Source organism: Oncorhynchus mykiss, chromosome 30, assembly GCF_057628025.1.
Source record: "Oncorhynchus mykiss isolate SJ-2025 chromosome 30, ASM5762802v1, whole genome shotgun sequence".
In the NCBI taxonomy this organism is placed as follows: Eukaryota; Metazoa; Chordata; class Actinopteri; order Salmoniformes; family Salmonidae; genus Oncorhynchus; species Oncorhynchus mykiss.
The window spans coordinates 26484290-26500000 of NC_143051.1; the positions used below are offsets into that span (position 1 = coordinate 26484290).

At 43.8% G+C, this 15711-nt stretch overlaps 1 protein-coding gene across 4 annotated transcripts in view; it reads right to left on the minus strand.

Moving 5' to 3' along the window:
- The window catches only part of LOC110488185 (AT-rich interactive domain-containing protein 1A), a 68404-nt gene that overhangs the window by 45795 nt on the left and 6898 nt on the right, over window positions 1–15711 (minus strand). For 2 of the 4 annotated variants that reach the window (XM_036971646.2, XM_036971645.2), the window contains exon 1: window positions 6053–8304. The exons of the other annotated variants lie outside the window; for them this stretch is intronic. In XM_036971646.2, coding sequence (XP_036827541.2) covers window positions 6053–6967 — 915 coding nt within the window. In that variant the 5' untranslated portion in view covers window positions 6968–8304. Of the gene's footprint in view, window positions 1–6052; window positions 8305–15711 lie in introns of those variants that run through there. 4 annotated transcript variants of the gene reach the window in all.

Genomic DNA, 15711 nt, shown 5'->3' on the forward strand with positions numbered 1-15711 from the left:
CTCACACACACACACACCAGCCCGTCACACAGGGCGTGCACACACAAACAGAGTGTTATGAGGCAGCGTGCTGTCCTGGCCGTGTGGCTAATCACTACTCAGCACTGCAGACAGAGAGGGAGAGAAATTAGTGGAGAGAATCTTTGAATGCACAGCCAGAATACAGTAGAACACACCTCCTGTCCAGTCCACTGGCTACACAGCACACCACCTCACCGGCTACAGCAGTGTTTCTCAACTCTGGTCCTCTCCAGTACATCTTGGTTGCAGAGATTGACAACATTCACCTTAAAAATCAGTAATCATGCTCCTATCAATATTTACCTATAAGATTCCACAAATTGAAGTCATCACCCGTCAGTATGGGCAGGCAAGTTCATAGTGCAGGGAAACAGACCAAAGCCGGTCGAACAGAGACTTCACTTGGACTTTGGTCCACTATCACATCAAGGCCCTCAGTCAAACTTCAATACCACAGACAGACACAACCTTTAACTGAATGTACTGTCTGGATCACTACCATATGTCCACGTTGGTAGATACTATTATTTCAAGGTTTTTATTGTCAAAGTAAATGGACACTAACCAGATTTGATTTCAGCCTGACACGTGGTTCTCTCCCAGAAAACAACTGGGTCTGTTTGTCGGCAGACATCAGAGTCAACCGTTAGGCTAGGCTTTACAACCAAAGGGACCAATTAGCCCACTGATATTAGGTTAGACATCTCTCACAGCTTCATCTTTGCCTCACCCGATCTTAATCAAGCAATTGGCTTCTCCATCAATCAATAAATTAATTAATTAAAAGCAACATTTGTCACAAAGTGCTTTGCCGTAATTGAGACGAGACCCCAAAAGAGCAAGCACAGCGGAAAGGAAAAACTATTTTGCCATCTACTCCAAGTCCCACAGTCTCAGCACCACCCCCCTAACAACCTGGCCATAGAGCAGGGAAATACAGTGGTGAACTCTGTACACAGATCTATAGAAATGCATGAACACCAAATACAGAAACAACTTAAAGGCATTAAAAGTCAGTAACATAGTGATATTGTAGCCTAGGCAGGCACAGCAAATTAATGAAAAGGCATCTAGGGAGCTGAGGAGAGGCAAAAGCATTTCTATTCTGGTGTATCAACCGTTGGAGAACGAGTTTATGTGAGCAGCACAATTCAAGAATAACATCTGTCAATCACAGATCGGATTTTAACAACATAACTTGATTTAACACAAGTCTCTCAGAGGAGATTGCCACTTGAAACTGCATAATTCTAATTTCTTTGAATCTCCAGCATCTCCACATGCAGAACCGTGGCTGAATGAATCACAAATTGCAGTCCTGGGTATTAAATTGTCCACTACACAGCCTGCATAGAGGAGAATTAACAGGAGTCTGCAAACACCTGAGAGAAAGAACAAACTTTAATGAAGGCAAACTTAAATCCGTTTTACCTCATTTCTACCAGCATGTCACGTGCAACCAGAGGGGAGGGGGGGGCGGGGGGGGACTGCACCACATTTACTCCACACACAGAGACGTGTACAAAGCTCTCCCTCGCCCTCCATTTGTCAAATCTGACCATAATTCTATCTCCCTGATTCCTGCTTACAAGCAAAAACTAAAGCGGGAAGTAACTGTGACTCGCTCAATACGGCAGTGGTCAGATGACACACATGCTAAGCTACAGGATTGTTTTGCTAGCACAGACTGGACTATGTTCCACGATTCATGCAATGGCATCGAGTATACCACCGCAGTCACCGGCTTCATCAATAAGTGCATCGACAATGTCATCCCCACAGTGCCCGTACGTACATTTCCCAACCAGAAGCCATGGGTTACAGGCAACAGCAGCACCGCTAAAGGCTAGAGCTGTCGCTTTCATGGAGCGGGACACTAATCTGGATGCTTATAAGAAATCCCGCTACACCCTTAGACAAACCATCAAACAGGCAAAGCGTCAATACAGGACTAAGATTTAATCCTACCACACCGGCTAGAGCTCGTCAGATGTGGCAGGGCTTGAAAAATATTACGGATTACAAAGGGAAACCCAGCAGTGGTCTTCCCAGTGACGTGAACCTAGCAGACGAGCTAAATGCCTTTTATGCTTGCTTCGAGGCAAGCAACACTGAAGCATGAATGAGAGCACCAGCTATCCCAGATGACTGTTTGATCACGCTCTCCGTAGCTAATGTGATCAGATCAAGACCTTTAAACAGGTCAACATTCATAAAGCCACAGGGCCAGACGGATTCCCAGGGCGCGTACTCAAAGCATGCCCGGACCAACTGGCAGGTGTCTTCACTGGCATTTTCAACCTCTACCTGACCGAGTCTGTAATACCTACATGTTTCAAGCAGACCAACATAGTCCCTGTGCCCAAGAAAGCAATGGTAACCTGCCTAAATGATTACCGCCCGTAGCACTCACGTCAGTAGCCTGAAGTGCTTTGAAAGGCTGGTCATGGCTCACATCAACACCATCATGCCAGAAACCCTAGACCCACTCCAATTCGCATATCGCCCCAACAAATCCACAGATGATGCAATCTCAATCGCATTCCACACTACCCTTACGCACCTGGACTAAAGGAACACCTATGTGAGAATGCTGTTCATTGACTACAGCTCAGCGTTCAACACCATAGTGCCCACAAAGCTCATCACTAAGCTAAGGACCCTGGGTTACTAAACACCTCCCTCTGCAACTGGATCCTGGACATCCGCCGGGCCGCCCACCGGTGGTAAGGGTATGCAAAAACATCTGCAACGCCTATCCGCAACACTGGGGCCCCTCTGGGGTGCATGCTTAGTCCCCTCCTGTACTCCCTGTTCACCCACGACTGCGTGGCCAAGCACGACTCCAACACCATCATTAGGTTTGCTGACGACACAACAGTGGTAGGCCTGATCACCAACAACGAGACAGCCTATAGGGAGGAGGTCAGAGACCTGGCAGTGTGGTGCCAGGACAACAACCACTTCCTCAATGTGAGCAAGACAAAAAGGAGCTGATAGTTTACTATAGGAAAAGGAGGGGCGAACAGGCCTCCATTAACATCGACGAAGGCTGATATGGAGCAGGTTGAGAGACAGTTGTGAAGAGGGCACGACAACACCTTTTCCCCTCACGAGACTGAAAAGATTTGGCATGGGTCCCCAGATCCTCAAAAAGTTCTATAGCTGCACCATGGAGAGCATCCTGACCGGTTGCATCACCGTCTGGTACGACAACTGCTCGGCATCTGACCGTCTAGAGGATAAAATGCCATTACATTGTTGACTGAATTGACACTAGCTGATATGACATTGCCACAATGAAGAGCATTGAAGCTGTATTGTATTGACACGAATGCTACAATAAATGTAACATGCTTCATGATTGGTAGCTAGATGCATGAACTAGCTACCAGGTCTAGGACCAAAAGGCTCCTTAACAGCGTCAACCCCCAAGCCATAAGACTACTGAACAATTAATCAAATGGCCACCAGACTATTTAAATTGACCCCCCTCGCCCTGTTTTTACACTGCTGCTACTCTCTGTTTATTATCTATGCATAGTCACTTTACAAATTACCTCGACTAACCTATACCCACGCATATTGACTCGGTACCAGTATCCCCTGTACATAGCCTCGTTATTGTTATGTAATTTTCTTGTGTTATGTGATTTGATAATAACAAAAATGATTTCAGTTTATTTAGTAAATATTTTCTTAACTCTATTTCTTTAACTGCTTTGTTGGTTAAGGGCTTGTAAGTAAGAATTTCATGGTAAGGTCTACTACACCTGTTGTATTCGGCGCATGTAACAAATTAAATTTGATTTGATAGGTGTCTTTAAGACAGGTATTCCACGAGGCATCATGCAAGTCTCTGTGGGGAGAATAATAAAACTGAATAATTAAAATGGTGGTACAGTAATCAAAAAGGGTAATGAACTACCGTGCTAACCAATAACTTGTTTAAAATGTTGATATAATGTTTTATAATGTTGAATATTATATGAACATTTAGGGCTAACAACGGCAAATGACAATTGCCAAGAAACGGAAATCAACAAATTCCATCGAAACTTCAATGGATAGAAATTACAAATAGGCCTAGCTATTCAATATTCAGGAGGTCAACGCTATAGCTAGCCTACACGTGGTTGATGATATTCTAAAACCGGAATACACCATTTGTCTGTTGACATGGTTACACACTGTGCAGCATCACATGTGAAAGTAATCATAGTAACCCAGTGAACAAAGCAGTGACACTTGGCTGACACCTTGGCTGCTTGTAAACACTACAATTACTGCAGCCATCAGATTCTCCTCACAGAACACAAGTCAGATTCTCCTCACAGAACACAAGTCAGATTCTCCTCACAGAACACAGGTCAGATTCTCCTCACAGAACACAGGTCAGATTCTCCTCACAGAACACAGGTCAGATTCTCCTCACAGAAAACAAGTCAGATTCTGAAACCCACTGTAGAACCACAGCGCACCAGTCAGATTCTCTCAAAGAATACAACCCATTCTGAAACACACTGTAGAACCACAGAACACCAGTCAGATTCTCAAACAGAACCACATAACTCCTGTCTCTCCTCTACAAGATTATCCTAGATCAGCTAGGAACACTATTCTAGCATGGGGGAAACAGCCACACCTACTCCCTCTGCTGTTCCAGAATCAGCACTAGAGGTCTGCCACATCTCCAATCTGCCTGTGGAGCTGTACATGCATGTATGTATAAGTATGAACACAGCATTTTTGCATGGCTACAGCTGAGATTTTACGTAAATGTACACTAAACAAATTTAGCTGTACTGTATTATTTGAGTGGCAGGCAATACAGTCATCATGCAAATTACTGCAGAGGGACTTACACAACATAATGTGTTCAATGAAACCATCCATAAAGTATATTTTGCACATTGTTATTTTATTTAGCATGCTTGGACACACGCATTACAGCTGAAATGTAGGCCGCTGCACGCTGACCGCAATACAAACATATTTTGCTTGCATATCAAGTAGGCTAAATGTCATGCACAGACGGTTAAACAGGCTAAAGCGCGTGAATTATATGCGTAATGTCATCTTGACACTGCCAGAGTACATGAGCTGATGTGGGTGATTTCTACAGCGTTACATTGGACGCAGTTACAAATGGCCAGGAGCAGGGGATGGGGAGCCAATCAGATCTCAGCTAGCATGTCAACCTAAGACCAACTGTCTCCTGGCTTTGACAGAAGGATTTTACCTCCATAATTCAAATCCCAAAGCAAAGCAATCTGCTCCTTCTCAAATCACTGGCCGTGTTTACTACCGGTACTGAGACAACTCCGGAATACAGGGGCAAAATATAACGTCTCTCTGTCGTTAACTATAATGTAACAATCGGAACAATCATCAGAAGATACAATATAACAAGCTGGCGGGGGAAATGTTCCAACTGAAGGATAGTTATTTGCTACATTTACAAACGTCGACCACAGTCAGGTGTACTTTTGGCTATACAATTCGTTCTGCTTGCTTCTAACAAACTATTCCAATATAATCTTACGTCATGTGTCATTTACATCTTGCCGTTTAAAATTGGTGTGAAAGCTTGCAACAAACTTCAGGGCTACATGGAGTGGATATAGCATACAAATACATTTAGCAGTGATTCGTTAGCGGCATAGCTAACGTTAGCTGGAGAAATAACTGTCATTGCGCTTTATACAGTACACGCTTTGCTAAGAAAGGAAAATACACATTTATAGCCTTCCAATTTCTCCTCTCAAACGTGTCCCATTTGCCCCTGACCAGGCAGAAGCTACACATCTTTACCAGCTCAGTGAGTTTGGTATTTTAGCACAGACATGGCTTGTTTCTCTGTTTAAATACTCTAAAATGAGGTGGTGTAAGGAGAAAACAGAGGCAGCCATTTTAGAGAGCTACCTAGCTAAGCTACATGGGCAATGGCTGTTCCATTGCAACCCTTCACTGCTACACAGAGCTATCTGCAACTTGCTCAAAGTGCACCAGTACTGAGAGAAAAGTTTACCTGGTTTCTGTTCAGAGGTCCCGTGTTCCCAGGTCCCGTGTTCCCTGGGCTCATTGGAGGCGGATGGTGGGTCCTTTGTTGCCAACCCGGATGGCCCCCACCATACTGACTGCTGGCCATATCTGCTGCTCCCTTGCTAGCCCCTTCCTGGTTACTATAGTCTCCTTGTGGGTAATTCTGGTAGGTCCTCGTTGAGCTGGGAGACGTTAGAAGCTGATTTAAAGTCGGGGTAGACGTGGGTTGTAGGTTTCCTATGTTATACCTCTGATTATTGTACGAGGCAGCCATAGCTGTAGTTCCGCCTGCTGGCTGTTGCTTGCCTGGCTGCCCCCCAGCCGCCGGGGGCTGGTTATTACGCGGGGAATTCATGGCGTATCCTTGGCCCTGATAAGAAGTCCGGTTCGGGAAGGGGCTGTAGTTGTTAAAATGGTTGGGGAAGCCGTGCTCGTGTGAGTTGGGCGGGTATGGGTCCATCATGTTACCTGGTTGCACTGCCGGCCCCGCTGCAGCTGCCATGCCAGGGCTTTGTTGTCCGCCATGTTGATGAAAAGGGCCCCGGCTGTAGTGCTGGTTGTAACCGTAAGGAGGTGGAGGGAATGAGCCCTGGTGGTGATGGCCCATCCCGGAGTGGTTATTCCCCTCCGGTCCCCCAGTATCATTCTGGTTGTTATTATTATTCACCCTGGACGAATTCCCGTTCTTCATGTCAGGCTCCCCTCCTCCCCCTACATTTCCAGCATCGGCCCCGTCCTGCAGATCCTTCTGTCCAGGAGATCCGTTGTCAGATCCCGGTTCCTTATTTACATGTTGTTTCTCTCCCGGTACCGACTCCTCCAGTGGGTCCCGATCCGGCTTTTTAAGTTCGGATGGCGGGCTAGTGTTGAGAGTGGCGACGCTAGCGACCTGCGCGGCCATGATATCCCTCTCTGCCTCTCACAGCGAGTCACTCACAATCGAGCTCTCTGAATAGCATTGAACATAAATACAATTGTTTATAACAATGTACCCGTGTCCCGGATCATTCCCCCTACCTCCGGACCTAATCCGGCATCCACTCCCGTCTCCGATTCGACTGGAAAGTTACTGGAAGAATATAAATAAGGATCCAGGGAATTAAATTAACCAACAGAGAATGTGGGAAGGCTTCTCTTACAGAACGAGAGTGTGAGCAAGAAACCGACCAAACCAGCACGAGGCTTGGCGAGACACAGCCATTTTACTGAAGCGTTCAGATGAACGCAAAACACGGAGCGGATTCAACCAGTAGGTAGGAGGCGACTAGGCTACAACAAGCAGGGATAAAGGATGTATTCTGTTTATTTTGAAGGGGTTATAGAGCTAGTCCTAGAGAGACTATAGCAGAACATGATAAATAATGTGACTTATAAATGGAACATAATTCATAACACCCAGCATTTCGGCTATTTTGTGGACAACCACATAATCTGTAAATCATAAATTATTTCCATTACAGGCTATATAGATTTGTCTTAAAGCTTCAATCTGCATAGTTATAATGCATTTAGTTTTCATTTTATACAGAGTAGACACACATATGAATATGTTACTGGGAGACTATATAATTCTACACACAATATAAGTCTATGTTTATAATTGCATCGTATCAACAATATATTCACACAGTTACATAGTATTAAGATTGGGATTGACTCCTGCCATGTGCTGAGAGAACGAAACAACTAGCAAAAGCAGAGGGCTTGATATGTGGAGAGGAAAGCAATACATTACAGTGTGTGTGTGAGAGAGAGAGAGAGAGAGAGAGAGAGAGAGAGCGAGAGTGTGTAATGTTTACTGTACATTTTTATTGTTTATTTCACTTTTGTTTATTATCTATTTCACTTGCTTTCGCAATGTAAACATATGTTTCCCATGCCAATACAGCCTTTTGAATGGAATTGAATTGAGAGACAGAGAGAGAGCTAGAGAAAGAAGGATAGAAAAAGGGAAGAAGGATGGGGGATGGACTGAGCCAGTCACAGAGCAGGAAGTGAAGATAAAAAAGAGAAAAGCAGAGTGAGAGAGAAAACAAAATTGAAATAGAAATTGAGAGAAAACAAACAGTGTGAGCCACTGAAAAAGCCTACATATAATGCTATATCTAAAGCAAAATTAACCGTTGAAAATGTGTGTGTGGTTTCGTAGAATAGCCTATAGGATAAATCAAGAGGAGATTTTGAGAAAGAATAAAGTAAATAATCAAATGACAACAGCCACGCTCTCCTCTTCCCCACTCTGCTGCTCTCTCCCTCTCTCCCTCCCCACCCCCTCTCCTCATTCTCTCCGCCCGCCTGCCTGCCTCGTGTTCTCTCCTAGCAGCAGCAGCCTCTCTCTGCTTGCAAAAGCAGCAGAACTTTGCTATCAGCGCGTGGGGGATGGGCAGCGCAGGCACAGCTCAGCACAGCCCTTTTCTCCTCTACAATGCAGGGCTTTCTGGCGAAGAGTTACAGCGGCCAGGCTCATACTACTGACTAGAATGGGAAAGGGGATCCCCTTAGTTTAAGTTTTGTTTATTTTTTTTCTCTGAAATGTGCATTAAGGGAGGAAGGACAGACAGGCTGTAAAAGGGGGGAGGTGTGGGGGTGGGGGCCAGAAGCCTGACTGACTATATTGGCTAGGGAGGGAGGAGTGTTGCTGTGTGCTGCTAGAATATAGAGAGAGGCAGACAGAGGAGAGGGGGGGTTGGGATCTTTCTTTTTTTTCTTTTCAGCATAAACTTGGTGTTTATCATAAGGGGACCCTGTCTATTTTTTACCCCTCCTGTCCTATTTTCCACCCTCATCACATTCACTGATATTATAGTCTGTTACACCTGGTTTTAAATATATTTTGTCTGCACACTTCTTTTTAGAATTAGTCCTAATTGAGAGAATCATCTCTGTAGTTGTAGGGACTCATCATTGTCCTCACACTGAGAACTGCTTCTTAGTGGGTCATAGAGCTCACCGTACTCGTTCCTCTGGTTGCACACACACACACCTTATAATATATTCTGCTACAGTATTATTAGCTCACGTTAAACAAAATTAAACGTAAATATACTTCTAAATGACAATCATTGATAATGCAAAAAATTCATATAGTGATTTGTGGAATCCATGTAAGACAAAGGCACTTTAGACATTATTAGTCTTCATAAAGTATGCTTTAGACATTATTAGTCTTCATAAAGTGTGCTTTAGACATTAGTCTTCATAAAGTATTCTTCAGACATTATTAGTCTTCATAAAGTATTCTTCAGACATTATTAGTCTTCATAAAGTATTCTTCAGACATTATTAGTCTTCATAAAGTATTCTTCAGACATTATTAGTCTTCATAAAGTATTCTTCAGACATTATTAGTCTTCATAAAGTATGCTTTAGACATTATTAGTCTTCATTAAGTATTCTTCTGACATTATTAGTCTTCAGAAAGTATTCTTCAGACATTATTAGTCTCTTCAGACATTACTAGTCTTCATAAAGTATTCTTCAGACATTATTAGTCTTCATAAAGTATGCTTTAGACATTATTAGTCTTCATTAAGTATTCTTCTGACATTATTAGTCTTCAGAAAGTATTCTTCAGACATTATTAGTCTTCATAAAGTATGCTTTAGACATTATTAGTCTTCATAAAGTATTCTTCAGACATTATTAGTCTTCATAAAGTATGCTTTAGACATTATTAGTCTTCATAAAGTATGCTTTAGACATTATTAGTCTTCATAAAGTATTCTTCAGACATTATTAGTCTCTTCAGACATTATTAGTCTTCATAAAGTATTCTTCAGACATTATTAGTCTTCATAAAGTATGCTTTAGACATTATTAGTCTTCATAAAGTATGCTTTAGACATTATTAGTCTTCATAAAGTATTCTTCAGCCATTATTAGTCTTCATAAAGTATGCTTTAGACATTATTAGTCTTCATAAAGTATTCTTCAGACATTATTAGTCTTCATAAAGTATTCTTCAGACATTATTAGTCTTCATAAAGTATTCTTCAGACATTATTAGTCTCCATAAAGTATTCTTCAGACATTATTTGTCTTCATAAAGTATTCTTCAGACATTATTAGTCTTCATAAAGTATGCTTTAGACATTATTAGTCTTCATAAAGTATTCTTCTGACATTATTAGTCTTCATAAAGTATGCTTTAGACATTATTAGTCTTCATAAAGTATGCTTTAGACATTATTAGTCTTCATAAAGTTTTATTTGGACCATTTAAATATAGAAAGATTCACTCCAGATACCCACTCAACTGTCTTGACCCAGAGGCAAACACTCTGCTTTGGATGGAACTTCTACAACCATCCTCTAGGCTTTATAATCTCAGGTCATCAACCACCTGAAATAACACTGGTTGAATCAGTTGTTAATGACATTATGAAATGTTATGAAGGTGTTATGAAGGCTACTTAGATTGGACTCCTTACACAGTCACATCTGTGTATTTACTCTGTACCCCACCATGTAGCTGACCATGATGCATCACCCCAAGCCTGGTGGCCTGAGTTCCTCCACCATCACCACGGATACAGACCTGGACACATGCCAGGGGAATACAGCCAGGAACTACTTTTTCTTTTGATATCAAGTATTGATTAGAGGCCTCTATGAAAAAACAACAACAAACAAACAATGCATCAAGGAAAAGCATTATTTCAAAATGTTGAGTAAATGGTAGGGCGATTTGAGAAACATAATGCTATGATAACAAAGATGTATAATGTGAAGACATTGGTTGGAATGAATGATAAGAGATGATTCAAATGTATTTATGCAATTGTCAGCAAAAGGGCCTTTACTCAGTATTTCCTCAGTATCACAGGCCTTCACTAAGAGAGTATACAAACGAAGAAGCACATTGCTGGAGAATGCTCTGTTCTGGTGTCCACTATCCACAGTTACAACCCCTGAAAAAACTTAACAATGCATCCTTCCAACCACATACACTCGACTGAACTGTAAATAATACGTACTCAATATTCATCATCATCAAATGAAATCCAAATTCTTAGGTCTTTTTTATGAGCTTAAAACCCACACCAATCTGAGTGCAACATCGTTGGCCAATAACATTCTGCAGTTCCTTCCAAAGAGTAAGTGATTTAACAAAGTTCACCCAGAGGCCTTGTTGAGGCATTCATAGTTAATTATTTTTCAGTCTGTGTCATAAAGCTATAGAGACGTTTTTGTATAGTACATTTCTTTTTCTATTTTTTGACCCAGGCGTGCGATGGTAAAAGTGTCAGTCTTGAGGAAGTTAATTGATGACAGATCATTGAGAAGTTTTTTTAATCCCCAGAGATCTAGTCTGGGAATGGAGCCATTTGATCGCCAAGACAACCCAATTATGTGGAGTGGAATTTCTTAACAAGACTGGAGTTGAGTTTGGAGTGACTGGGAGACACACAAACACACACACACACTTGCATTCATTACTGAAAAAGCAGCCCCGCATGTTCAGCCCGCCAAATATACATACTCCCACAAGCACAAAGAGAGAGAGAGAGAGAGAGAGAGAGAAAAAAAAACGTACATTCCCTCAACAACATGCTGTCATAGACGCACATGCTCACAGTAAATGTCAGGGACACTCCCACACAAGGCCTGCCACACAGGCTTGCTCACACGTGCACAAACACACACATAGACATAAAATAAGACACACACAAAGTGCAGTTGGGCTGTGTCCAGTTGGTTGCCAGGCAGCAATATAACACATAGTCTGGAGTGTGCATGGGAAGGAGGGAAGTACCACTTTGAGAACTGTCCAATGGCTGCCCGGCTTACTCCCTGTAGGATAATGTACATAAGAGCTCAGACCTGCATATGTGTATACCCAATTCAAATACTTAATCTGTTTAAAAAAAAGGAATACAATGCATCATGATGATATTAGAAACAGGTTATTATCAATGATTTCATCTCTTGGTTAATATTCTCAATCTCAGCACCAAAATAGTTTGATTTGATACAACCGAATCAAACCATGTGTGTTTTTACCCTCCAACACACCAGCAGCTTTTATCACCAGATACTAAGCAAACATCAAATCCCTGTCATAGAAAACAGTGTGAGGCTGCTTGTATTCTGTATTCAGTCAGAGATGGAATCCTCTCAGCTCCTAATGTGAAAATAGGCTAGGACACACACACACACACACACACCTCCGTGCATCCTGACAGGCTTTCACAACAAAGCTAATAGGATATATTCAGTTTAGACCAGTGTACTTCTATCTGAGAAGGACTTTTTCTCTGAAGTTATCATTTGCTTTGGGGCATTTCTGATGTATTTTCATTCTTGAAAACCCCTGAATATTCTGTATGAAAACTTCAGTCACACACACAGGTTGGAACACAGACAAGCATGCATGCACACACACCTCTCTAAACATTCAATTTCTCTCACTGTGTGTGTGTGAAAGAGAGAGAGAGGTCTGGGGTCCGCTCACCAACCAAGAATTCACAAAATGGGACAAACACCAAATTGAGATTGTGCATGCAGAACTCTGCTAAAATATCCTCAGTGTACAACGTAAAACACAAAATAATGCATGCAGAGCAGAATTAGGCCGATACCCGCTAATTATCCAAATCAAGAAAAGATCCATTAAATTCTACAACCACCTAAAAGAAAACGATTCCCAAATCTTCCATAAAAAAAGCCATCACCTACAGAGAAATAAACCTGCAGAAGAGCCAATCCCCTTATTGCAACACAATCCCCTTAGTGACTGGTCTGCTGGTGCCATCATGGGTTGGAGCCCGTTCTGCCACTCTCAGTGCCTGAAGTCAGCGCAGCCTGGGGGCTCGGAAGTTGCTGCCATTGCCGGTACTCCGTCATTCCCGCGGAGTACCAGGACCTCCGGGAGGTGTTCAGTAAGGCCCGGGCCACTTTGCGGTCACTACAAGTATCTGGTCATGCCATTTGGCCTTACCAACGCCCCTGCTGTGTTCCAGGCTCTGGTTAATGATGTTCTCCGCAACATGTTGAACTGGTTCGTCTTCGTCTACCTCGACGACATCTTTGTCTTCTCCCGCTCCGCCAAAGGACACGTGCTACATGTCCGACAGGCTCTCCAACGCCTCCTGGAGAACCAGCTTTTTGTGAAAGCGGAGAAGTGTGAATTCCATCTCTCCCCCATCCCCTTCCTGGGTTACATCATCACTGCAGGTAGTGTACAGACAGATCCCAGGAAGGTGAGAGTAGTGGTGGATTGGCCCCAGCCTGCAACGTTTCCTGGGATTCAACTTTTATCTGCACTTTATCCGAGGTTACAGCACCCTGGCTTCCCCCCTGTCTGCACTCAACTCTCCCAAGGTTCCGTTCACGTGGTCCCCAGCGTTCCAGGATCTCAAACACTGTTTCACCACAGCTCCCATCTTGGTTCATCCTGACCTGTCCCGCCAGTTCGTGGTGGAGGCCGATGCTTCGGATGTCGAATTGGGGGCTGTCCTGTCCCAGCGTTCGGCCCACTCCTCCAGGCTTGTCTGCCACCCCGGCTCCTGTCAGACCCTGGCCTTTGTGCGACAATGATTTTGGTGGCCTACCATGATTCCCAACGTCTCCGTGTTCGTCACCGCATGCATGGTCTGTGCGCAGAACAAGACTCCTTGGCTAGCTCCGGCTGGTCTCCTTCAACCTCTGCCTGTCCCTCACAGTCCCTGGTCTCACATAGCCCTGGACTTTGTCACGGGTCTCCCCCCATCTGATGGTAACACTGCCATCCTGACAGTAGTGGATCGGATTTTCAAAGCTGCATTCCTCTCGCCAAGCTACCATCTGCAAAAAAAAAGAGACCTCCCAGCTCATGGTGCAGCACGTCTTCCGGATCCATGTACTCCCAGTAGACATGGTCTCCGACTGGGGTCCTCAGTTCTCTTTCCGGTTCTGGAAGGCGTTCTGCACACTCATTGGGTAATCGGCCAGCCTGTTCTCTAGGTTCCGCCCCCAGTCCAACGACCAGACTGAGCGAGCCAACCAAGACTTGGAAATGACACTTCGCTGCCTGGTCTCCGCCAACCCCACCACCTCGAGCCAGCAACTAGTGTGGGTCGAATACGCCCGCAACACCCTTCCTTGTTCTGCCACGGGTCTCTCGCCCTTTGAGTGTTCCCTGGGCTATCAACCTCCACTCATCCCTGAGAAAGAGGAAGAGGTTGGCATACCTTCAGCCCAGACATTTGTCCTCCTCTGTCGTCGTACCTAGAAGAGAGCCCGGTCAGCCCTTCTCAAGACCACCTCCAGGTATCGACAACAAGCGGACCGCCACCGGACCCCGACTCCCCGGTATCGTCTCGGGCAGAAGGTATTGCTGTCCACCCAGGATCTGCCCCTCCGGTTGGAGCCCCGCAAAATCTCCCCCCGGTTTATCGGCCCTTTCCCCATCTCTAAGGTCATTAGCCCCTCTGTTGTTCGTCCTCTGTTGCCCTGTACCCGCCGTATCCATCCCACTTTCCATGTGTCTTTTCCATGTCTCACAGCCCTTTGTCTCCTGTTTTCTGTACCTTGTCACACCGCCCTGGATTATTGACCTCTGCCTGCCCTGACTCTGAGACTGCCTGCGGTTCTGTATCTTTTGACTCTGATCTGGATTACTGACCTCTGCCTGCCCTTGACCTGTCGTTCTGCCTGCCCCCTGTTCTAGTAATACACTTTTGATACTTCGACACTGTCTGCATCTGGGTCTTGCCTAAAACGTGATACACATATTTCCCTCAGATTACACAGACCCACAAAGAATTCGAAAACAAATCCAATTTTGATAAACTCCCATATCTATTGGGTGAACTTTCACAGTGTGCAATCACAGCAGCAAGATTTGTGACCTGTTGCCACAAGAAATCAAAACCAGTGAAGAACAAACACCATTGTAAATACAACCTATATTTGTTTGTACTTTAACTATTTTCACATCATTACAACACTGTATGTAGACATAATATGACATTTGAAATGTCTTTTTCTTTTGTGAATGTAATGTTTACTGTTCATTTTTTATTGTTTATTTCACTTTTGTTTATTTCACTTGCTTTGGCAATGTAAACATATGTTTCCCATGCCAATATAGCACCTTAAATTTAAATTGAGAGAGAGACAGAGAATGAAGGGTCCCACCAGTCTAAACAAAGCACAGAGCAGGGTTAAGAGCACTCACAAAACATGGTGTCCTCCTCACAAGGACAGAGAAGTACTCCAGACAGACTTTCATCAGGGATTAAAAGACAGAGAATGGAGAGAATCATCTCTGTAGTTGTAGGGACTCATCATTGTCCTCACACTGAGAACTGCTCCTTAGTGGGTCATAGAGCGCACCGTACTCGTTCCTCTGGTTGCACGCACGTACACACACACACACACACAAACATATTGTGCAACATGTTCCGCTGGTGACAGAGCACTCAGTCGGTCCCTGACAATCACACTGAGCACGCTGTCATGAGAAGGGGACTCCGCAGTACCAAAATAAAGATGAGAGAAGGACTGATGGGCAGCACAGAGGAGTGTCAGGTAAAGAATGAAAACACAGCAACATAAAATGGACCATTTTGTTTGGCTCATGTAAAACAGACATGGCAGTCATTAGACTGCTTGGTTTCTATATGGTACACAGAGAGGAAAACTGATTGAGGAGCCAGGACA